Here is a 26,295-nt window from a genome sequence, read left to right on the forward strand (position 1 = left end):
GGCTTGCTTTTAGCAAGGCCACAACTCTTTACCAACAGGCATTGGTCAAAGCTAAGTGTTCTTACTTCGAGTGGAAGGAGCTCTCAACTCTTTGAATGAACCTTTCAAATTGGATCAGTTATTATCCTCTCTCCCCTCATGTAATCTGGTGTCTCCATCATATAGTGTCTGTGACTCCCACTCTTCTTTCTTTGATGACAAAATCAACATCATCAGGCAGGAGATAGTTGCCTCCTCTGGTTGTATCCTCTGCTGATGCTGCCGGCTTGCAGTCCCTTCTTTCCTAGCCTTCCTTTCCCATATTTCAAGATGTAGAGGTTGTGCAAACTACGTTTAGCATGAGTTCTGCTTCCCGATGGACCCTATCCCTTATAGCCTACTCATATCTGCCATTGTGCCTCTTGTCACCAGAGCAGTTAATCTATATTTCTCTAATTCTCACATCTCTGCTTCACTCAAACACGCCCTGGTTATCCCTTGTCTAAAAAAACCTACTTTGTACCCGTCTGTTCTTTCTAATTTCCACCCCATTTCTCTTCTTTCCTATCCGATGAAACTGGTCACTCCTCTGCTGTGGTGTTTCTTGGAGGACTCTGATTTTCTTGAACCTTTACAGTCCGGCTTTCGTCATGGCCGGGGCACAGAATCGGTCCTGGTGTCATCAGTTGATGATTTGGCATAGATTGTGGATCAGGGCAGCGTTGGCGCTTTGATCCTGGTGGACCTTGCCTCTGCTTTTGACGCTGCAGACCATGGCATCCTACTACTAGTGTCAGTCTGCATTTACTTTCTGAATGTGGCATGGTATTTAACTCTCGGCATTAAGGGTAAAACGAGGGTAAAACACACATGATAAGTGTTATTACATGGCTAGCTTGGCCTATGGTGTCAATGCGGCATTGCATTTCTTCATTTTTACTTGACATCAAGGGTAAAGCAAACATGATGAGAGTTCTTACATAGCTAGAGTGACTTACACTAGCCATATATTCTTTGCGTGTCATGGAATTTTGTACCTTGCATCAAGGGTAAAAGCAAATGTAAGTGTTATTACTTGGTACACTGACCTGTGTTAGTATAGCCAGTTTGACTTTCTTTCTGTGGTATGGCTTTTTTACTGGCTGGGCGTCTTTATATCGTAATATTTGCATATACTGGTGCAGCATGCATGGCCATGTGTCGACAGAGCCAGCATTAAAATGTTTTATATACTGCCATATATTGTGGGAAGCAGAATAATGAAAATCCGCTGGAAAATGGTCCTGTGCACTGTTGGTAACTTGCATCTATTGGGTTTTTCCATGTGCTATCATACTACATTGATTTCAACCTGTGTGGCTTTTTATCCAATTTTCAAAGAAACTGCTGTCAAAGGCACCATTTTAACCCATTATTTAAAAAAGAAATTCTCTGGGGGTGAACCCCCAGAACCGCCCTTGTGTGGTTTGGGCTCCTCGCTATGCTTGGTTGCTCCCACATATTAAGACACATACATTTACACGCCTCCAGTAAAAAAATCCACCAGCTGCCACTGACCATCAGCAACCCCAGACACGTGTTTCGGCCCTGTTGGGCTTCGTCAGTGAGGTGAAGCTGAGCCTCTCTAAGGCACAATGAGCAGGTGTCTACGTCTGGATTACTCTTAGTAACTTAGGGTAAAACCCAAAGTTTTACAAAATTTGCAGACGAGTGGGAGTCCCCCTACTAAGGACAAACGTTTCAAATAGCATGTTTTATGGGGTGTACCCCACTCATGCCGGTCTAAAACCACGTTTTGGCTCACTGCACCCCTAAAGTTCAAAAACAGGTTTGGAATGGCAGTACATAGTTTCAAAACATTTGCTTTTATAATTATACGGTGAATCCCAGCCCATGCTTGTTGCACTGACATGAATTGAAACGGCTTGAGAGGGACTGGTTAAACCAGTGACACCAGGGAAGGAAACATGCAGTGGGGGAGGCCAGTGATGGCTATGTTTTCAAAAGACAAGGTATCTGTAAAGACAGCACAGTAACTGGGCTCAACTGTTTCCCTTTCTAAAATACAGGCGGAGGTTACGACAGCACCTGATTTAATCGACCAAAATACCTTAACTGAGGTTATGTTAAATGTTCTGCTTCATTCATGACACAGTCCCTTGAGCTTGCTTGTAGTCAAATCAAAATTGTATACTTGGCTATCTTGAGGGTCTATGGCAGGGGTATGCAACCTACGACTCTCCAGATGTGTTGGACTATGTTACTATTGACCTTTAACTATTTACTATGCTGGCTACAGCAGATGGGAGTTGTAGTACAAAACATCTGGTGAGCCAAAAGTTGGAGACCCCTGCCAAAAACACCTAACTCCATAGCCTTTGAATGTGGATAATTGCTACCTTCACAGAAGACCCCTTTACGAGGAGTCGATTGCTCCATCAGCATGTTGCAGTTGTGAATTGGGTGGTGCCAGGCGCTAGGCTTTGCTGCTGTGCCAACCTGGTGCTGTGGCCCATAACACTAGTAATGTTATCCCTACACTCCCGCAGGCTTTACAACCAACACGAGTCATCTTCTTCCTACACCCTTGGTTCACTACATTGTTAATGTTCTCCCCTAGACTCCTGAGCCTCAATTCACTTAATTAGCTTTCAGAAGCCGTGCTAGACCTTGTTTCCCTTCTTTGGACATGTTCACTCCTTCACTCCTAGGGCCAAGGCACAATTCTTTAGTCATCTTCTTGCTATCTTTCTAGATGCTTGGTTAATTTAGTTAGTCATGCTATCCCCTGCACTTCTCAAGCCAGGGTTCACTTTGTTAATTATGTTCCCGCTTGCACGATTGGATCCTTAGTTCACTTTATTAGTCATTTTCTCTCCTACACAGCTAGGGCCTTGGTTCACTTCACAAGTTGTTTTCTACCCTACCCTGCTAGGGCCTTGTGTGGCATGATTAGTCATGCTCTCTCCTTAACTGATGAATCCTTTGTTCAATTAATTAGTTATGTTCTCCCATTAACTGATGGCTCCTACGTTTGCCTCATTAGTCATGCTCTTCCTTACACTAATAGGCCCTTTGTTCACTTCATTAGTCATGTTCTCCCCTACACTGCTGTGGCCCTGCTTCACTTCATTAGTCATGTTCTCCCCTACACTGCTGTGGCCCTGCTTCACTTCATTAGTCATGTTCTCCCCTACACTGCTGTGGCCCTGCTTCACTTTATTTGTCATGTTCTCCCCTAAACTGCTGGGTCATTCATTCATTCACTTTATTAGTCATGTTCTCCCCTACACTGCTAGGGCCTTGGTTCACTTTATTAGTTATGTTCTCCCCTACACTGCTGGGTTCTTGGTTAACTTTATTACTCATGTTCTCCCCTGCACTGCTAGGTCCCTGATTCACTTCATTTGCAATGTTCTCCCCCCCCACTGCTGGGCCATTGGTTAATATTATTAGGCATGTTCTTCCCTACAGTGCTGGGGCCTTGGGCCACATCATGTGTCCTGTTCTCCCCTAAAGTGATGGGGCTTTGGTTTACTTCATTAGCCATGTTCTCACCTCAGTTCACTTCATTTGTCATGGTCTCCACTACGCTAATGGCTTTTTGGTTCACATCATTAGTCATACCCTCCCACTTGACTACTGGGGCCTTGATCCAATTAATTAGTCATGTTCTCCCCTACACTGTTGGGGCTTTGGTTCAATGTATTAGCAATATTCTCCCCTTGACTTCTGAGGTCTTTGCGCACTTCATTAGTCACGTGATTCACTACACTCCTTGGACCTTTGGCCAGTTTCCTCCCCTGAACTTCTGCTTCACTACATTAGTCATATTCTCAGCTACATTTCTGGTGTTTGATTTACTTCATCAGCCAAAATCTCATGCTTCTTCCATTGAGCTGTTTCATTTCATTGGCCATGTTCTTTCTACCATTCTGAAGATGATGCTGGTGTCAAAGCACCATGTGAACAGTCTACCTCCACATCTTTTGCCTTTATTTGATGTTGACTGCCTTGGTCCTTACCGTTTTGAAGGTGTTGGCTCCTCTCCGCTTATAGCGTATCTCGTACTTCAATGGGAAGTACTGTGGGAGTGGCCAGGACTTGGGCGGGTCCCATCGAACCTGGAGCTTCTTGGTCTCCCCGTGGATAGGTGACACAGTCACATTCTCTGGAGGATCTGGCTTTACTGCAATGTCGAAACAAAAGAGATGCATTTGGTATTCTTATAAGGGTCCACTTTGAGTGGCATGCTACCCACAATAACCACAGAGAAATTAAATTATAACAGTGGCACTGAAGGGAAACCAGAGAACATCAGTGAAAAAGTCACTGTGAGGTTCTAGGTAAATCACAGGCAAGTCCCACAAATTGACAGAAATGTGCTCATGTCATGACAGAGAAAGCCTCACCAAACCACAGTGAAGTGAGATGTCAGGGAATGACAGTGGAAACTTTATACAATGCCATTAAATTCTTCTTAAAAGTACAATGCAAGCCTGATCAAATCACAGAGAGTTGCCAAGGACATCAAAGACAAAGTGTGACCAATCCACAGTGAGAGTCTATCAACAATCTCTGTTCCGGGCTGACTAAATCCTAGTGAGGATGAAGAGAAGTCCCAATTAAAGCTGTAGGTTTGGAAGCTCTAAGTGGACACCCAGTTGAAGCACCCGCTGTAATGAGTGCAATTGGTCCCTCCCGGTTCACTGCATTTCCCCTCTAAGGTCTTACCTCAGCGTTCAACAAGGGGGATAATCCTGAAGTGCCCTCACATGGGTCCTAGACTCTTAATGGTACAGCTCACACAGGTACCCCTATGCTCCCCAAGCTAGGAACCTTGCCCGGCTGACTATAAGCAGCGCCCACGTTGTCGTTACTGACTTCCTCTCAGCCAATCAGAATGTTTTGTAATGCAGTCAACAGCGTATCTAGCAGCACTGAATGCACGCCAATCATCCTGCTTCAGAAGCAATCAGGGTAACAGCAGAAAGCATTTCCGCTGATTGTAGAAACATCACAGCAATTTCCCAGCAAGATTTCTTTCAAAGACACTCCAACCTCATATAACACAACAGAGTTAAAGCTAAAACATGGAACAATGTTTTCACTTTTGTAAAGAAAAGGTTGCAGCTAAAGCAAGCTCATGCTGAATCTGTCACAGTTTAACCAAGTTTACAATTCAAGTGCTACCTATAGGACCTTTTTATTACAGAAATTAACCAAATTTAACTTACTAACATGTTTTGTGTACTTTATTCATTATTAAACTAACATGTCTTACTTCGCCACCACAACAGGAATGTCATTTCACCAAAATGCCAGGGGTAGCGGAAGTGACATCACATGACCCTTGACCCCTGGTGACATCACAGGAAGTGATGTCATTTGACCCCATCCCGAAATAATATCGCGGGAAGCGATGGAACGCGACCTTTCACCCGTTGACAAAACAGGAAGTGCTATCACATAGCATTGTACACTGCAAAAAATATGGTTACGATATCACTATAATGTGATGTACATTTCATACAAGAATGGATCGCCATATGAATCGTTAAGATCAGTGTGTATAGGCCCATATTACCAAATTACTGTGAATGCAAGCCGGCGTCCATGACCAAATAATAATGATGTGTTATTATATAGCACTTACGCTTAAGCGCTTTAGATAGAAAAAATATACACCCAATATCACCCAACCTGTGTTGGTACTCATTTATCGACCTCAGAAGGATGAAAGGCTGATTTGAGGCGTTTAAGAAATAAATCTAGAGTCTACAAATTATTGTATAGAATTCCAGAAAGACACATTTTTTGTTATTCCTAATCTTTCTTATTTAGGGTCAGTGCTAAAAGTGTTAGACTTGTGGCATTCCTTTTCTTCTTTTTCTTCTTTTTTTAAGGGGCCTTAACAAGAAAGCCAGCCACTCCAGAGGTAAAGAGCCACATGGTTCTGTCCACAGCCCATGAGCTTGCATTACAAAAAACAAACACAAAAAAACTTTTTTTTATAGAGGTCACAAGGGAGACCAATGACCAATGACGTCCCTGCACCACAACTCCATAACCTTCATTGCTACTAGCGCTATGTGCTACTACCCTTGTAGACAACAGGATGGGTCATCATCGCTTGGGATAATGAGCCAATCCTAATGTATAGCCCGGGCAAAGGCTATACTACGGTGGAGCCTTGCAAAATCACAAATGAATCCAGACAGCTGTAATGATAGGGAAGTCACACCGCACACCACTTAGAGATTTTGAGGTCACATTTCAAGCTTGCACAGTCCCACTGCAGGCCTAAGAATAGGACAGTGCTTTCCAAGAGAAACACCACTACATGATTGGCAAAATCACATTTAGACGGTCTGAAAATGCCAGTGCAAACCTGGAAACAAGCTACTGTAAGCCTGCTAAAAGCAAAGTGATAGTCCAAAGAAATCACAGTGCAAGCATTACAAAAAAGCAGTGTGATGCCAAGGACATCGCAGTGTAAGCCTCACAAAATCATTTTGGGAGCTAAGGAATTCTACGTGTAAATCTTCAAGCAAATCACAGAAATGTGCTAGGACAATCACAATGCAAGTCTCACAAAAGGCTAGTGCAATAATACATCAAAGAGAGACTTTAGGGAAATAGCAATTGAAACTCCTCCAACTCTCTGCGGGTGATCCACTTTCACAAACAGAGATTTGGGGATAGATCTTTACCACTGCAGCTGCCTCCCTCTGAAACAGCCTCCCTGCCACTCTCTGTCTTGAGCCGGAGCACCTTAAATTCCGGAAACTCCTGAAGACCTTTGTCTTCTCTTCCTCCTTCTCTCTCCCTCTACCCTGCTAACCTCTGTTCTTTTTCCCCCACCCTCTTTCATCCTTCTCCTCCCTAACTCTGCTCAGTTTTTGATGACTGGTTGCCTGGTTCACCTCCAGAGCCTTACAGGTCCCAGCCCCTCTGCCCCCCACCAGTCTTTGCACTGCAATATGTTCAGCACTACTGCACTTTCTGCTTACGCTCTTTGAGCGAGGCAACCTCTCTCCAGTTAACCCAGGGCCCTGTTGGACTGGATGTGTTTGTTCCCCCCCCCACTCCCTCTTCCTCACACCTCTGTCTGTACGCATGCATTAACTAAATGTACTAGGACTAGTAAGCTTGTCTGTCCTGTTACACCCTCCCCACTTTTTTCTGTCCCTCCTCCCTAGCTGGTCGAAACTCGAACACTTCATGCACTTGCACTATGAGAAATGCCATCAGGGCAAGTATGCTAGTTTCCTTCCTGCCTTGTAGCACTTTGAAGCACTCTACCTGTGTATAAGCACTGTATAAATAAACAATAAATAAATAAATAAACCTGAATAAGACCCCGAAAAACTGAAGTCAACTTACAAAGCAAGCCTGACAAAATTATACTGAGTGTTTGGATAATTGCAGAGTGCAATTTTGCCACAATTACAGTGAGTTCCTCTGGAAATCAGAAGGCAAGCCTGACCAAATAACAATGACATCTTAGCAGGGGTTTGCAATCTTTCACTCTTCAGATGTTTTGGACTACAACTCCCATCAGTCTTAGCTAAGCATTGTAAATGATGAGGGATCATGGGGCTTGTGAGCCAAAAACTTCAAGAGAGCTGCAGATTTCAGATCCCTGTCTTCGAGAAAGCACAGTGTAAATTTGACAAATAAAATCTGCTGCAAACCTTGAGTCAACTGAGTACACGCCTGGCAACATCTCAGTGAGATATGCGGGAACTCTTTCTTGAACTATAATAGTGTGGGGAGAAATCCCATTGCAAATCTCGCAAGATCGTTGGGTGGGGACTGTAGAAATCAAGAGACGAGTTTGGAAAAGATCACTTACTATAGAGCGCCAGAAAAAGTGCAGTGCCACACTAACAAATGACTATCAAAACGTGTAGAATAACCCCGCTAAACATCATTGTGATACAAGCATGAGACATCACAGTGCAAGCTTGGCAAAATCGCAGGGAGTGTGCCAGGTTCATTGAACGACAATGTTGGAACACACGGTGAAACCTTCTTGAGAAATTAAAGAGCCGACATGTCTAAGCTATCCTTGAGGGGACGTAGACACATCTCAATGCATCATGGTGCAATCACAGTGTGATTGCAGACTGCAATCACAGGTTTAGTAATGATATTGAAATCCAATTCTCTGGAATTCACAGTGCTTAGTTTAGCACTAGTCCTGCGCTGTTCTGCAGAAATCACAGTGCAATCCTAGTGCAATCGCAGAGCATGCTGGCGGGAGGGAAGTAGCGGTTGGAATGATCAGGATACTGGTTTAGAGCAGTAGGCAGAAAACAACCAAGTTGCTTTGCTTTCTTCTCCTTTTCGGGGAGGCATGGTGCGATGGCCTCATGTCACCGGGTCCACTAGACCTGGTATTTCACCTCCATCCCATGATTGCAACAGATTCTACAGTACAGTCTTTCTAATCGATCACGATTGTGTCCACAGTTCATGGCATTTGTGTTGCAACATCCTTGAGTCACAAAGTGGTGACCAGATGGGCCAGAAAGGGACACAGGGGCGAGAAAAAAACAAGTTCACAATACACCGGCCACACCAAAGAGCAAGGACCTTCTGCTACAAGATGGAGGTGGAGGAAATCATACATCTTAGACAAATGTTCACTCTTAAGGTGGCATTCAACTGCTGTCTTTGTTTTTGTATTGAGCTTATATAGCACTGATGCCATTGCAGCTACTTCAAAGCACTTTGGAGCATAAGGACAAAAGGTCGGAGGAGTGCGTAGAGCATACAGATCACAGGGGGAGGTGAAGGAAATGTTTTAAAGCTCCATGAAGTCAAGCTCCATGTAGTAGAGAAAGAGAGTGTAGGAGTTCTAGGAGGTGGAGGCTCTGTGTGCAGACGCCTGGCACCAAGACCCTTGTCCTTTACAGGGACAAAAGGCAGCTCGTTTTTAGATGCTGCCCACATGTGCCTGGCTGGATGGTAGGTGAAGGACAGGCTGAAAGATCTTTATGGCGCTTGTAGGTGAGTAAATACATTAATGGTGTGCACTCCCCTTGAATGAACACGAGGCCACAGGTTTTGAAATCTAGTGGTTCATTTGTCGGGAGACAGTGCAAAGCCGCTCTTTCTCTGTTAAGGATGTTATTCTGTGGAATGCTCTCCCGGTTGCTCTCCTTGCTGTGTCCGCCCACCTGCAATTCAGAAAGGCTCTGAAAACTCTACTCTTCTAGTCTCTGTCCCTCATTTAATTTTGCTCCCTCTGAAAATAGCGCCAGGTTGCATCTGGGTGTCGGTTGTGCTGTACCTCAGTACGAAAAATCATAACATAACAAAGCACTCCTAGTTTTCTGGGGAAGGTGACGACCAACCGTTTTCATTGCAACCCAAGCATACGTGTAAACATTCCCTTGGAGACCGGTTCCTCTCTGAATAGGGCCCTTGGCTCGCTTGATGCAGGGCATCCTTGGGACACCACAGACATCACAGATGCCACTTCCCCTGTTACTCGCCAACCTCCTGCGCCATGCCTGTGCCACCATCCCGTGCAGCTTGCAGGGCTAGCAAGTATAGACATGGGTCTGTGGCGAAAGAGAGAGCGGTGGCAGGAGCCTGCAGCAGGAATGCACTGGGCAGGTGGAACGAAAGAGGAACACAATTTACATTCAACTGTTCTTCAATAAAAGTTACTCAAGACAACCGTAGCAACTCACAATGTGTGAACAGAATATGCATTCTTGGGTACCTTTGTGCCAAGATTACACCACAGGTTGCTAGGAGACCACTGCTCAGCCAATCAGAGCCTACTTCATGTCTCTAGATTTCACTATGCACGTGGATGTGGTTTGGGGGAGGTTAGGTGTAGCAGTCGCTACGCCTACGAAACGACTTGCCATATCTGTGACTGCTGTGCAGCTCTTGCAATTTAACCAATATGATACGTTAAAGGGGAACTCTCATGCCTCATTTTCTTTTTACAGCAATTAAGTATATAATCATGTGTTGTACTGGGAAAATTTGCTTTTGTTTACATTGGGTCTCATTACCATTGCGCTGGTATTACTGTTTCTGGCAGGGCGACCACCAGACATACTGGCGCATTACAAGTGCTCAGACGCGTGCACAACCCCCTCTGGAAACAGTAATACTATCATCGCGGTATTACCAGCGTCCACAGCAATCTGCTGGTATAACCGGCAGATATGTGCCGGTAGCACCAATACCGGCACCCAAACTGCTGGAATTACCGGTGCCAGAGTTCCTTGTGCCAGAATTACCGGCACCGGAAATAGCATCACTGACGGAACGGGAAGCTCGCGGTGGCCATCTTGAAAAACACAATCCACTCTCAAACTCCCATTTCCTGTTGCCATCCAGTGCGCTGGAGGCACAAAACATGTCACAGGAAAAGAAGGCACGTGTCCCTGACGTGCGCACCTGGAAACCCAAGTTCTCTGAGGCAGAACTGACATCATTGGTGGACACAGTTGTCCCGCATGCTAATGAGCTGTTTGGGGCTGGACACCGCAAAACCATCCAACAGCAAAAGACCGCCATATGGCAAGAGGTTGTGGACAGCATGACAGCCGTGGGGACTGTCCCCGGCACAACCAGGGACTGCCACAAGCACTGGCACATCTGAGGGTGTGCAAAATCATTGCCACCCACATGAGGGGATCATCAGCCATAGGAGGAGGGAGAGTGGCACCCCTCACCCTCATGCCCTGGGAGGAAAGTTGCAGCTACATCCTGCACTTGGAGGGCACTTCAGGATGTTGGGACAGCAGAGGCAGGAGCTGGGACTCAAGATGATGATGGTAAATACAAAATCCCCATGTAAATGCTATTCCTGCGTCCAAAAACATGCATCCCCCGGCAGAGAGTCCAACACAATTCAGACACAGCAAATGGCCTGATCAAAGACACATGCAAGGGGATGCGGGTAGAAGTAGCCATGCGCAAGCACTGTTCCTAATATGTACAATCCCACACATGTGTACCAAGGGAGGACAGGACATGAATCATAGGCCCACCGCACACACAACAACAGGCAGCTTTGGCAGAGCAACATTCAATGTGCGCTCCCACCACCCACATGTAGATGCACACATCAGAGCCAACAGACCAGACAAGCCTCATGCCAAGAGTTGTAGACACACAATGTGGCATGAATGTAATGCAAGGCCGCAGTCATGACACCCAGAATCCAAACAGCATGCTCATCTCCTCCCAAAAGGCACACAGCACAGTCCTCTGACAGTAATGGCCCAGGACCGTCATCAAGCCGAGCAGCTGCAGGCAGACCTGCAAAGGCAAGCAGGCCCAGGCAGCATGGCAGTATAACTGCCCCGTTGCAGCCACCATCAGCCCCACCACCAGCACAATTGCCACCATTACCATCACTCGCACCATCGCCACTCACTGCTGCATGTGGCACAGTTGCAACAACCACACCTGCGGTTAGTGGTCCCACTGTCCCTACTGTGCCCTCCACACCATCCCAGGCACAGAAGCCACCAGGTAATTTCAGCAGGGTTACCACTGAGGAGGAGGACGAGGAACACACCACATACCCCTCAGCCTGTTACAGCCCCATGTCACCCTACATCCCCCCACCATTACCATTGCCCAGCCTTTGTAGCATAGATGCACGCTTGGATGCACTAGCGGTACAGAAGGGAGAACTCACTGCGATAGCACAGGAACAGCTACAGTAGATGAGACTCATGAGGGAGTGTATTCAGTCATCCAACCGCAGGAGTGCCAAATCCTGAGGTCATGCAACCCCCTCCCTCTTCACCCTTGCACAAAGAGCGAGAGAGGGGAACGAGATTACCTCCTCCTTGGCAGAGGTCATGCAACATACCATCCAACTCTGCCTAGACAAAATGCAGGCCAAGGGGTCTGACCCACCCACATCCATGACCACCACTGACACAGATCAGGGCTACCACTCATATTGTTCTAGGTATCTGACTGAGAGGGTGGCATGCCAGGGATGGGGGGTGTCTGGGCCTGTGAATTGCTCACATGTATGGTACCTGATGAGAGTCTGGGTTGCAAATGCAGGTGATCAGTTGGTCATGATGGTGTGTGTCATTTCCGGTGTACCGAGTGCATGCCTGGTCTGATGGCAGGGTGGTGTCCCTCAGTAGTTGTTTGGCCATATGTCACTACATGTATGGGTAGTAAGTGGGTGCCTCATCTCATGGCCACGCCATGTGCAGCATTGTACTTTGTGGGCCGTGCACCTGGTCTTAGCCTGACCCCATAGCTTACACCTCGTGTGTGTGCCTGTATAGGCACTGATACTTGTGCATCAATGGACTGTGTTGTTTCTTGTGTGTGTACCTCTGTCTTTGTCTTTGCTGTTGCCACATGTTATCTTCAGGCCCGCCCCCATGCTCCTGGGGTTGCCACAAGACATGCATTTGGTGGCCCTAGGTGGCTGTGTCTGATAATACACTGCCATTGCATTTGGGTGGGGGGAGCGTTGTATCCTGGTACCTGTAGTGCATTGTGTGTGGATATCCTGTTGGGGTTGCAATGGCCTGCTCAGTGACTGCTACATCTCAAGTCATGTGTTACCCCTGTGTGTTGCGGACTGTCAATTTAGGAGTGCACTAGTGGGTCCTCCATGTGCGGGGCGCTTTCCGGACATGCATTTGTTACATTGGTACACCCCCCGCCCCCGCTGCCTGTCACTCAAGTTGCAAGGTAGATAGGATTGTACAGGTACTCACCCAACAACCAGGTTTTTTGTCCTCTGTGATGCGCCATGTACCCCGGCAAGGTGCTGTTCTGCAGAATCATAGCGTCATGGGTTGATCCTGAAAACCGGGCACAGCAGTGCATGATGGTCAGGTCGGCGTCACAGGGCACCTGGACATTGAAGGACTGGAACTGCTTCTGGTTCCTGTAGACCTCCTCTGAGGCGTGGGCGGGGCACTAGCTCCACATGCGTGCAATCCAATGCTGCCACCCCATTGGGCAGGCCCACAATGGTTGAGCTGTGCCAGGGTGGTGGGGAGGGCAATGTTGACCCACATGGTAGAGGAGGGCCTCCAGCATCTGCACCAGCACTCTGGAGTATGCAGGGTGAGATATGCCATGCAGCTGGCTCACAGAGTGCTTGAACGTGCCAGAAGCCAGGAAGTGCAGGACTGACACCAGCTTTACCAGCGGCGGTATGGCTGTCCTGTTGGCGATCTTTCTCCCTATGTCCTCCTGGATGTGGGTGAGGTCTCCCTGTCAAGGCAGTACAAGGTGAGGATTTGTGTGTCCACGCCGGTCCATGGTGTGGCTCTTGTGTGAGGGATCACTGCACGGCACCTCCTCCTCATTGCACATGCATCCCATTTACGTCCTACTCCTCATTCTATACCTGGCCTCCTGTCGCCACTGCTGGTATGCCAGCCCCAGCAGCTGTAAATCAGCATGGCGCACCACCAGGTCCTTGTTAGCAACAATGAGTGGCAGCATGGTTATTTTGGTAAGTGTTTTTGGGGAAGGTGTAGCCCTTTAGTACTCTTCATGTGTGCATTGGGTGCACCTAGGTAGATTGGGTGCACCTGTGGCCTGTTTGACATCACCTATGTCCAATTGCTGGCTGCTCTGAGGTGTTGTTATCTCTGCCTGAGATTTGCCGGCAATAGCATCTAATTATTGCTGGTATTACCGGCAAATCAATAGTCAAAATTTGCCAGTATTGACATTGTGCCGGGGTCTTGGATATCTGGTATTTCATTGTCGGTATAACCAGCGTGGTAATTCCAGAAGGTGCAGTATCCAGCGCTGGTATTACCAGCAACAGTGTTTCTGCCTACGTGAAATTTTGCGGAACATTAAAAGTGCTGATAAACGGAATTACCAGCACTTTAAACGTTTACCAGCAAACTTGTAATAGGCCCGTCATCTTGAGGGGGAATGATACATTTAATGACCTGATGGGAAACATTGTTTTCTGTTGCATCCTTTCTGCACTAACAAATGCTCACATATTTTATGCTACTTGCATTCAACTTCCTCTTTGTTTCTTACGCTTTCTCTTTCACTCTTTTTTTTTTGCTGTTCCTTTTTCCCTTTTGCTATTTCACTCTTTCATTCTTCTTTACTTTAGCACTTTAATTTTCTCTTTCACTCTTTCTTTTCTTTTGCAGTTTCTTTTTCCCTTATTTCACTCTTTAATTCTTCCTTACTTTAGTACTTTAATTTGCTCTTTCACTCTACGTCTTTCTTTTGCTGCGTCTTTTGCCTTTTTTCTATTTCACTCTCTCATTCTTCCTTAGTTTAGTGCTTTCATTTGCTCTTTCACTCTATTTGGTTTGCGGTTTCTTTTTCCCTTTCACTATTTCACTCTTCCATTCTTTGTTACTTTAGTGCTTTCATTTGCTTTTTTACTTTTTTTCACTGTTTTTTCCCCTGTTGCTATTTCACGGTTTTATTCCTCCTTACGTTAGCACTTTCATGTGCTTTTCACTGTTTTATTTTATTGCTTCTTTTTACCTTTTGCTATTTCACTTTTTCAATCTTTCAATCTTTCTTAATTAAGCCCTTTCATGTGTCTTTGGCTCTGTCTTTCTTTTGTTGTTTCTTTTTCCCTTTTGCTATTTCATTCTTCCATTCTTCCTTACTTTAGTGCTTTAATTTGCTCCTTCACTCTGTCTTTCTTTTGCCCTTTTGCTAATTGATTCTTTCCTTCCTACTTACTTTAACCCTTTCATTTGCTCTTCCACTCTTTCTTTGGCTCGCTTCTTTGTTTCACTTATTCTCTTTCTTACATTTTCTTTAGGTTTCATTTTTGCTCTGTTGATGTCTTTTGCTCATTTGCTTGTGCTTCCCCTTACCCGTTTGCTCATTATTTTCCTTTCACATTTTCTCGTTTGTATTGCTTTTTCTTTCTCAGATTTTAGGTTTTTCTCTTTTGTTATTCTTTCTCATTCTTTTGCTTGCTCTTTCTTTTACTGGCACCTTTGTTCCTTTCTTCACTCTTTCTTTCACATCGAGGAATATTTAGATTATATATTGTGTGGCTTCTTATTCTGCACTTTTACAGCAGCTTGTGATGGAGATTTCTTTAACTGGTCTTCTGTGCAGTTTTCACTGATGGAGTGGGTGGGTCTTCAAATAAATTGCTCTGTTCTTAAATGTGTCTATTGGCTCCTCCTCTAGGAGTGAGACCACTGTGAGACTCAAGACTTGAAAGAGAAAAACAGGAAACTGGCCTTCTTTCACTATGCTCCAGCATACTGTAACGACATCTTCATAATTAGAATCGCTCCAGCAATCCTGCAGTTCAGGAAGGAACACAAGACTTTGCTCTTCAAGGATTACATCTGGGTCACTTACGACCTGCTACTCCTATTATGGATATCTAAGCTATTATAAACTGTCGCCTCCCCTTTGTAATGCGCCAGTACCAGACACGTGGTGCTCACCATGTGCTCCCTCCCAAAAAACCATGCCTATTCTTGCTCTGTTGTGCCTGATTGTTTTGCCTGCCTCATCTACCGTGATCACAATCTCTCTGTTGGCTTAATCCTTCTGGCCAGGGGTCTGTCCCGGTTCCTGCTTGCCTCCTTTGGGCACCTCTGGAGATGTTCACACTACAGCCAAACCCACACTTTTCTTCCCCTGTCAGTGTTTGCACTTCTTCACGCCACAATAAGACAGGGGAGGTACTCACAAGCTGTTGGGAGTCGCAGTGGCAACATCAGGTTCCCACTCTCCTGGGGGGTGCCGAGCCGATTCCCAGCTCTGCACGATGTCGTATCCCGTTCTTTCCAGTCATGACGGACTACCGAACAAGACCAGGTACGCAGCTCCATGGGGGTGCTAGCCTTGAAAGAAAAAGACACCTTACCCCTCCGCATATGGAGGCCCTTCAGGACATCTGTAATGAACTACAGAACATACGGGCGGAGGTAGCCGCTTTGCAGCAAGAAAACAACAGTCTCAAACTGGTGTCACTCAAGGAGCCACGGCCTCATTGACAGAAAACACTGTCGCCCATGGCTCTTCCATGAAGCCCGTCGGGTATCCCTGTAAACTGGAGTTCTGTAACAATTGTCATTTCCACTTTCTCTATCGCCCAACACATTTTCTACAAGAAAAGGTGAAGATCCGTTGTATGCTGTGTAAAGTGACAGGCAATGCTTTAGCTTGGGAAATCCCTCATGTGTCCCCCAATAGTCCCATGTTGAACAACTTTAATGACTTTGAAAAAACATTCATGGAGGTCTTCCAAGCCCCAAACCTGGTTTCCTCCGCTAAGAACCAGTTGATGGATATATACCAGGGATCCATGGACATCGTTTCCTATCTCTGCTGGTTCCATCAGCTAGCAGCGGATGCTCCATGGTCTGAGGTAACCCAGAAACCCATGTTCCGACGTGCGGTACGGGAAGAGTTCAAATATGAGCTGGTCCACATCCCAGAACCAGATACCTTGCAAGAATGTATAGATCAAGTCCTGCGCATTAACCATTGTTTTGTGGAAAGAAGGGGCGAACGCAAGTCATCGGAACGGTTTCCACAGCCTTGTGCCCCAACAATAACACCAGCCCAATCTGGAGGAGGCGGGTCACACTGATCACGTGACTGTAAGATTCCTATGTGGTATTCGCTTTTTTATAGTCATCCTCTAGTGTAAGCAAACCCAATTGTCATTTTCAAAGTGCATTGCTGTTTTCCATTCTCGCGCCTATCTCACAAAAACAACCTTTACTAAAACCTCCATAACTCCCTCAGTTTTTGTGATAAAAATAAAAACAGTGTGATTCTCCCGTTATCGCGAATATCGCGCAAGGAAAGGTTTGCCGCAAATTACAATTCCGAACAGGTTTTTACACATGTAAAATAGCTTAAATTTGTTTCCGAATTGGACTTTAAGATTTCAAATGTTTTCTTTGGACTAAATCATTGCTTGTGATTGTGTGCAACTGTTCAAAGTGGCTCCCATAGGAATTTACAACAATTTAAGTAGTTTTGACCATATTTGGTGTTTTTGCCCAATAAATTCTAAAGACAATTTTAAAGCCATTCTGACAACTGAGAAGTCCATTCTGTTTTTCTTTTGTGTTTTATGGGGGAAGGTGGGACTGATATTCTGTCTGATTTGTGCTATTCCTGAATACCGGCTCTCTCCTCCCATCTCTTTACATTGCCTATTGGGGGAGAGGGAGGTTGCAGGGGGAACCTCTAACAATAGTGCTATCTGATCTGAACACACACAAAAGTATTATTTTCTGTGCTGCATTTATTTTGCTCATTACTTATTCATAGTGTATTAAAGATATTACTCTGTGTTCTGCCACCCCATTGGTGATTGTTGTTTATCTATTAAAACATATTGGGATTAAATTTGAAATACATAAAATAAATATTTACCTTTGCAAACTAGCCTGAACTCTCAACTGCACAATGGAGTAAGGAGACCCCAGATGCTGATTTGATTACGGCTCAAAAAGGGGATCCAATAATTGGTAAGTTTTATCAACACATTGAGGACCCTGAGAACTTTCCCCTGACGGATACCGATTACATTGGGAAAGAGGACCTCAGAGTGTTGATGAAATGTCCAAAAATGTTCCGAATCCAAGATGGTTTGTTGGTGAGGAGATCCATAGCTGGCCATGACCAGTGGGTGGCCCCACCTCATTCCGAAGCCTGATGCTAAGTCACGCCCATGATGTGCCACAGCTGGTCACCGTGGGTTTCATACGACATTGGAAATTTTGCGAGAGGTTGCATACTGGCCACACATGGGGCAGGACCTCGACCAATACTTGAAGGTGTCTTGTGTGTGCACAATTTCAGCCAACATCACGCACACTCCGTGCTCCCCTCCAAAAGAGGGGGGTCACACTGCCTTGGTCAGATTTACAAGTCGATTTTATCGGGCCCGTGATTCGCTCCTCTAGGGGGAACAAGTACATGTTGACCGTAACATGCTTGTTCACTAAATGGGTGGATTGTCTCCCGGCCCCAATTTGCAAGGCAGAAACAGCAGCTGCCCTGATGATCAATCACATCTTCTCGCGTTTTGGACTACCCCAAAGGATTGAGTCAGATCGAGGTAGCCACTTCACCAGTGAAGTGATGACAAAGATGTGGGAGATACTTGGGGTCAAAAGGAAACTACACATTGCCTACTGGCGGTCCTCTAGTGGTGGAGTTGAGAGGTACAATAAAACTATTGTGAGCATATTAAAAAAGTTTGTGCCAGATTCTGGGCCAAGTTGGGACATTCGATTACCCCTTGTCCTGATGGACATCAGATCTACCCCTTCTTCTGCAACAAAAATGTCTCCATTTGAGCTGATGACTGGACGAAGGATGGTGCTACCCCAGCATCTGCTCTACAGAACCCAAGAGCAGACCTTGATCATTGCTCCACAACTCATGGGTATGTTGAGAATATGAGAAAACACGTTCAACATGCTTTTGTCTATGCTCAGCGGGATCTAGAAAGATCTGCAGACAGTATGAAGACCCACTGTGATGTCAAGAGAACTAAAAAGGAATACCAAGTAGGAGACCGGGTCTACTTGTACAATTTCCAAAGGAACCAGGCCAAAGAGCACAAATTCCTCCCAACTTGGCAGGGCCCTTTTGAAATTGTGGACAGAATCTCACTAGTCGCCTACAAACTCCACATCCCCAAGGGCAGGTTGGCAGAAGGGGAAGACAAGTGGGTCCACATAAACCAGCTGAAGAGTTGCCATCCCAGGCATACTCTGCGGCAATTAGAGGAGCCAACCCAGAGGGGGAAAATCCGGAAACATAGAAGAATCACTAAATGTCCACCGTGTATGTGCAAGAAGAGTTTTAAGACCAGTAGTAAACATAGATGGGGAATATTGCCAATTATAACCAATCCAAGTGGTTTTCCCACTGCTGACATCCCCAGATGACGTGTGGACACAGTAATGGGAAAATATCCATAACCATGTTATGTTCTATCTTCTAGCATCTGGACAAAGAATCATCCAAAGGACTATATCAAGGAGGATCACTCGGGGACCGGGAGGAAAGACCCAAGGAGCCCAGAGTGCCGCTCCATACTCCCAACCAGAACCAGCAATACTCCTGACCAGAACCGTTGAGGAGAAGCGACTGAAGTTCTCCACACGGACAGAAAAAGAACATCCCAATCTCCCGACTTCCCCGTGATGGGCGGTCAAAACCATGACGGGAGGGGGGGCTCTGTGGGATGTATTGACCCACTCCGCTATGCTATGCGGCATTACCCTGCCAGTGATGGTGAAGAAAAACGGCAACAATGGCGGCAAAGCCCTTGTGCGGGCCAAAAACCTACAAAAACCTAAAAAAACCAACAAAAACCTACAAAAACCATCTGCGTCAGCACACAAAAAGAGGGATGCACAACCGGCCACCCATGGTGCATGTACAGTGGAACAGAGCACACTCTGTGGAAAATGTGCCAGTGGGCTCCATGACCAGCAAACAAAGTGCAGAGAGAGAAGCAGCACTTTGCAAGTGAAATCCCAAAATGGGCATACAAATGACCTTTGCTTTGTTGCCAAAAACTCTAAAACACCTATAACACAACACTTCTCAACATTCAAAATCTTGCCTGGTGCTAAAATTCATGTATCTAATGAAACATTGTGAAATATACAAAATCTGTGAACTGACAGCCTATGCCAAAATCTGGGTGCAGTACCCAGGAATACCTGAATGACAGCTGTCAGATGGGCATTGATGAAACTTTAAAAGTGACCTAAAACTAAAAAGTCTGCTGGATTAGCAAACATAAAAAGGATTGTTGCCAAAAAGGAATACAGATTTTAGTTGTGTTTTTGATCCCACAGATTTTAAGGCTACGAAAGAAATGTATTTATGTTTGATGCAACAAATGTGGCTTTGGCTGGATTAAAAAGTTAATTAGCCTGGCTGAGCTACAAGAACTGGAAAAGCTGTTTTTTCTCTCAGAAGGAGGGCCTTCCTCTCAGCAGAAACTCACTGGGAGATGTTAATTGCGGGGTTAGAACAGAATCTTGTCTACAGAAAGAAAAGGAACAATGATAAGCTTTTCAGCCAAGGAAATTGGAGGTGTGAAGGCGGTCGTAAACTCTCTTGGAAGGAACTTCCCTCAAGGAGGGGATGCACTGGACTCCCAGGAGAGACAAAGGGGTGGAGCCAAGTGACCATCTACTGTTAAGAATGAACAATGAACAATGTTTAAAAGACTCATAACTGGTTATTCAAAATGTTGAAAATATAAAAAGGACAGAGTTGTCAATTTAATCTTTGGCTGCACGTGTGAAGAGGCGGTAGAACTATGTGACAAGTTCTGGACAGGAATGGCAGTATATGTGGTTTTATGGAAAATGTATTAATGTTAGAATTGTGAAAATGTACACGCACATCCCTATGTTAAACACACACATTTGTGGAAACTTGCATAAAATTTGGAAATTGTGTTAATAGCGAAAAGGACAATATTCTGTAGAAAGTTGAGACAAGATCCCACCGCTGCGGGGTTTTGAGGAATAGCTGCTACATACAATGGGGCATATTTGTGTGTGATTTGTATAAAGGTGACCAATGTAGAAATGCACATTTAGTATCAAATCTGATTTTGAGACCAGTGGCTAAAGGGAGGTCTCTGAGGACTGTAATGCAAACAATAAAATGTGACATCATGCGGCCTTGATCCAATTGCGCAAATTGCAAGGTGGGGATACATTTTTGATCCTATCCCAGCTCACAGGGGCAAGCTTAGCAAAGCCGGCCCATACACCCCCTTTGTGATGTCATTTTAAAACATAAATAGAGACAGCTGACAACACATAGGGACTCACAGATCCACTCACTTTCCTGATTCCAGCAAAGCACTCTGATCCAGCATTCGACATCCAGCTTTAATATTCTTCCAGATCAAGAGGCCAAATATCTTGCCAGTAATAGAGAACTATTGATTTCCAGCAAGGCCCAAATCCTCAAATGTATTCTCTCCACCCAGTGAAGGACTGTGTGTTGTGAGAAGGCCTTTTGAACCAGTATCCTGACATTCTCTGGCTTGCCACCACTAGGCTTGCCTGAGGAACTCACTATCCAGCAGATTAAAATACCCACAGACTAGGAGGGCAGATCCTGTGCAAATCCGGCGACCGACCTAGCTGATCCAGTACCATGCCTGATGTGCTGTCTTTCCTAGATCAGACCCAATCCAATGACCAGAGCTGATGGTCCCATTTAAAAACTTATCCTGTGAGTATTAATAGGAAGAATTGTGGCCCATGGAATATTTGCATTGTCTTATCCCTATCTCAAACCCCTCCTATCTTTCATTCAGAACCAGTATTGTTAGAGCTATCTTTGCGCTGACTCTTTTCTCATCTGAAGAATTTGAGTTTTCTCAGTAGGCGGGTCACACTGATCACGTGACTGTAAGATTCCTATGTGGTATTCGCTTTTTCATAGTCATCCTCTAGTGTGAGCAAGCCCAATTGTCATTTTCAAAGTGCATTGATGTTTTCCATTCGCACGCCTATCTCACAAAAAACGACCTTTACTAAAACCTCCATAACTCCCTCAGTTTTTGTGATGGAAACGAAATTTCAGCTCCTACTTGTACCTGACATCTGTAGCTATCCATAGCACCAAAAACCGCATTACAAAACAGATTCTCCTGTTATCGCGAATATCGCTCAAGGGAAAGTTTGCAGCGAATTACAATTCCGAAAGGTTTCTACACATGTGAAATAGCCTAAATTTGTTTCTGAATTGGACTGTAATGTTTTCTTTGGACTAAATCATTGCTTGTAATTGTGTGCAACTGTTCAAAGCGGCTCCCATAGGAATCTACAACAATTTAAGTAGTTTTGACTATATTTGGTGTTTTTGCCCAGTAAATTCTAAAGACACTTTTAAAGCCATTTTGACAGTTGAGAAGTCCATTCCGTTTTTCTCTTGTGTTTTATGGGGGAAGGTGGGACTGATATTCTGTCTGATTTGTGCTATTCCTGAATACCTGCACTCTTACATTGCCCATTGGGGGTTGAGGGATGTAGCAGGGGGAACCACTAACCATAGTGCTATCTGATCTGAATCCAAACAAAAGTATTATTTTCTGTGCTGCATTTGTTTTGCTCATTACTTATTCATAGTGTATTAAAAATATCACTGTGTTCTGCCACCCCATTGCCGCTCTCTTTGCCACCCCATTGGTGATTGTTGTTTATCTATTAAAACATGTTGTGATTACATTTTAAATACATAAAATAAATATTTACCTTTGCAAACTAGCCTGATTCCTGGTTCAGTGTGACCGGGGGGGGGGGGTCCAGGAGAAGGGTGTGATATGAGTGCTATATCATTCAGAATATTGAACTTATAGACAAAAATAAATAAGGGTTTCAGTTGTGCACTACATGCTGGGTTTTGACTTGGGTGTGTGCCGGATTGAAATCACTTACATGCTGCGGACCGTTGTGATGATTGGGGAGTAGGACCAGATGCTCCTGATTGTCTCTTGAAATACCTGTCTCAAAGGCTGTAATAAAACAGAGCATTTTGTGTCTCCCAAGGCCAGTCTACAGGTGGCAGTCTGGTTGTACCTCACGAGGCCAGTCGGGTTGTATCTCCAGTGCCAGTCTGGTTGAATTTCCAAGGGCCAGTCTAGTTGTATTTCCCGAGGCCAGTCTGGTTGTAGCTCCAGTGGCCTGCCTGATCAAGAACATTGATTTTCGCTGGAATCCTTACTTAGCTTGATCGGAGGATATCCTGCTCTCATGTATAACTTTGAGAACACCTTGGCTGCAGGCAGGTCTGTGATGAGATCATCAATTGTGGGTGTGATACACCCTTCCTTTTTTATGAGCTGGTTGGGTCAAGGACACACATATGCACAACTGGCAATGCTGTTTGACTTTTCTTGCAAATACTATTTGGGATATCCAGATGGTTGAAAATAACTCCAAGATGACCCAAGCTGCCATGAAGCTGGAATCTATGCCATTTCCAGTTACCGGCTGAAGCAGACAGGCCTGAGCCACAAACAGGTGATTTAGTGAAAGACCAGTGCCACTGAAATGTCGGCAGGGCTGTGGTAGAGTCCCTCACATGTAAGGCAGTATCTGAAATGTGTCTGACGTTGCCGGGCGATACCAGCATTTTTCATTAAGTATTTTTAAGGTTTGTCATTATCAAGATTTTGGGGGAAATGCAAATAATGAATACAATTACATAGTGAATTTCTCATTTTATAAGCAAAAAATGGTTGTTAAATTAATACTCTTAAATTTCCAACACGGATAAATATGAAATATGCTTTTGAACATAGACATGAAATATGTGTGCCAAACTTACAATCTAAAGCACATCAAATAACATGTACATTTGGCATTTTACACAGACATCAAGTTATCAACACTGTTTCCAGCAGAATTCAGCTTGAGGATACCCAAAAGCAGTACTGGGCTTGCTCTATCCTTTACAACAAGCACAAGAACAAATGCATAGCCCAAAAATCAGCAAAGTGTATGTCGCGCTCACACTCGAATCAACAAAATAAAATGCAACCCCTATAAACGCAACCTAGATCACTCTTTTTTCCCATCCTGCCGCAGTCTCTACCTCTCCTGCCCATTCCCAGGCCCTCTGCACGGCACCGGATTCTCATTTCATCTCTAAAACCCAGGACATCCTGTCCTCTCTCTCCTCCTCTCCCCTTTCTTCTTCTACTTCCTGCTCTTCCTCTGGCCCTTCTTCAGCCTCCTCTCCTCCCCCTTCTCAGCCTTTCCTCTGTTCTTCCCAGGCAAGGTTTCTAGACAAGTCTGATCTATGAAAGTCTTGTCAAAACAGGTTCACCCCTGTTCCTCCAAAACTATCAAGACAACATTGACTCCCTGGCTCCTGCCCTGGCTGACATCTGCAACCATTCTTTAGCCACTGGAGTCTTCCCTTCCCCTCTGAAGCACTCCTTTGTGCACCCCCTTCTTAAGAAACCCTCTGCCGACCCATCCTGTCCGGCTAACTATCGCCCAATCACCATTACTCCTTTCCTGGGCAAACTCTTGGAAATGCTGGCCATCTCCCAGCTCAATCTTCACACTGAATCTGTTGGTTGTCTCCATGATCATCAGTCTGGCTTCAGAGCTGCCAGGAGCACGGAAACTGCTCTCCTGAACATCTGTGAAAACCTGCTCTCCAACGTTGATTCCAACACCCCTTGTGTCCTCATCTTACTTGATCTCTCCTCTGCCTTCGACACAGTCAACCATGCCATCCTGCTCAACCGCCTCCGTGATAACCTGGGGATCACCAGTCAGGCCCTGGCGTGGCTGACTTCTTTTCTCTCTGATCGACCCTCCCAGGTTAAACTTGGGTCCTTCCTCTCCTCTATCTCTATCTCTACCTGCGGTGCCCCCCAGGGGTCTAACCTCTCTCCCTGGCTGTTCAACCAATACCTGGCACTTCTTGCCTACCGCATTGCTGTATTCTGCCCCAACTTCCAGTGCTATGCGGATGACACTCAGCTCATTTTCAGGCTATCCTCAGCCACCTCTTCTCCCTCTCTCATATCTGACTGTCTTTCCACCATCCGGGAGTGGTGTGCCGCCAATGATCTCTGCCTTAATGCCAGTAAGACCGAGATTCTCCTCATCGGCACACCCACACGCTCCTTTCCTGTCACTCTCTGGCCGGCCTCTCTTGGCCCTCTACCTCCTCCCACCTGTGAGGCAAAAAACCTCAGGGTTATCTTCGACTCCACACTCCCCTTCTCTCCTCACATCTCTGACGTCTCAAAGAAGTCACACTACCAGCTGAACCTCCTCAGGGGTATTCTTCATTTCCTCTCCTTCCCCCAGTAACACACTGTCTCCAGAGCTCTGGTTCTCTCTAGGCTGGACTATTGCAACAGCCTTTTTCTAAATCTGCCTGCTTCCACCCTCCTCAATTCATCCAGAACAGGACTGCGAGACTTGTCCTTAGCCTCAAGCCCAGGGATCGTATCTCTCCAGGACTGAAATCTCTGCACTGGCTCCCAGTGGCTGCAAGGATTAAGATCAAACCCCTCTGCATTGTCCACAAGGCCTTCTATGACGTGGGGCCTCAATACCTTCAACTCTCTCTTCCTAAATATCTTCCGTCTCGAGTTCTTCGCTCTTCCACCTCCAACTCCCTCCGGGTCAGTCGCTTCTCCAAGCAATGAGTTGGTGGTAGATCGCTCTCTTCGGCTGGGGCCTCCCTCGCGAACAGCCTTCCTGCCCCCTGAAACTTGAGGAGAACCATCTCTGGTTCCGGAAGCACCTCAAAACCTTTTTCTTTGTTTCTGCTTTCTCTCCTCCTCTCCCTTGCTGATTTCCTGGCTGAAACTGACCTTGCACTGGCTACCTGGCCACCCTCTGATCTCGGGCCCAGGTCCCCTACCCCGCCAGTTGCACACCTGCACTGCCTTCCTTGCAAACCCGCACTTGGGGACTATTTTTCTTTTCTGTATCCCTACAGCCCTTTACCAGCACTTGACACTTCATGCCTGCACTATTATCATTTCACTGCACTGTCCCCTCCCCTTCCCCCTTCCTATGCACTAGCGCAATCTGAATGACACATGGCCTAGTAGGATCGTTGTCTGTCTTCCCTCTGTTCCCCCTCCCTTGCCTCATCGCGCCTTGAAACACTTGTGTATAGGCGCGTTATAAATGCCATATCATATCATATATCATTAGAAGCCCAAGAAGAAAATGCACCCTATCAAGAAGCTTCCCTAATGATATCCTACCTGAGGATATCCTGCCATATGCATATCCTGCTTTGGGGATATTCTGCACTGAGGATATCCTTGCCTAACTAAAATTGCCAGAACTAAATCTAATCCCCCTAAGCAGCCCTTAGTATATCCTGCAATGGGCATTTCCTGCTTTGGGGATATCCTGCCTATAGGATATCCTTGCCTAATTAAAATTGCCAGAACAAAATCTAATCCCCCCCAAAGCAGCCCTATGTATATCCTGCCATGGGCATTTCCTGATTTGGGGATATCCTGCCCTGAGGATATCCTTGCCTAACTAAAATTGCCAGAACAAAATTTAACCCCCCCCCCAAAAAGCAGCCCTAAGGATATCCTACTTTGGGGATATCCTACCCTGTGGATATCCTGCCCTAACTAAAATTGGCAGAACAAAATCTAATCCCCCAAAATCAGCCCCCTTTATACTCTGCTCCACAAGTGGCCATTGGACTAACTATAACCCCTAAACAGAACCTTGATCATACCTTCCCCGCTTCAGAAATCCCAGAGCAAATGCAACCAGCCGCCCCCAAAGAGTCACTCAGAGCAGGCCTATTGCC

The 26,295-nt window shown here is 45.6% G+C and overlaps 1 protein-coding gene across 1 annotated transcript in view; it reads right to left on the reverse strand.

Moving 5' to 3' along the window:
- EBI3 (Epstein-Barr virus induced 3) overlaps positions 1-26,295 on the reverse strand; it is a 117,823-nt gene that overhangs the window by 34,397 nt on the left and 57,131 nt on the right. The window contains exon 5 of the mRNA XM_069649385.1: positions 4,005-4,168. Coding sequence (XP_069505486.1) covers positions 4,005-4,168 — 164 coding nt within the window. The remainder of the gene's footprint in view (positions 1-4,004; positions 4,169-26,295) is intronic.

This window comes from Ambystoma mexicanum, chromosome 1p, assembly GCF_040938575.1.
Source record: "Ambystoma mexicanum isolate Mex_15411 chromosome 1p, UKY_AmexF1_1, whole genome shotgun sequence".
In the NCBI taxonomy this organism is placed as follows: Eukaryota; Metazoa; Chordata; class Amphibia; order Caudata; family Ambystomatidae; genus Ambystoma; species Ambystoma mexicanum.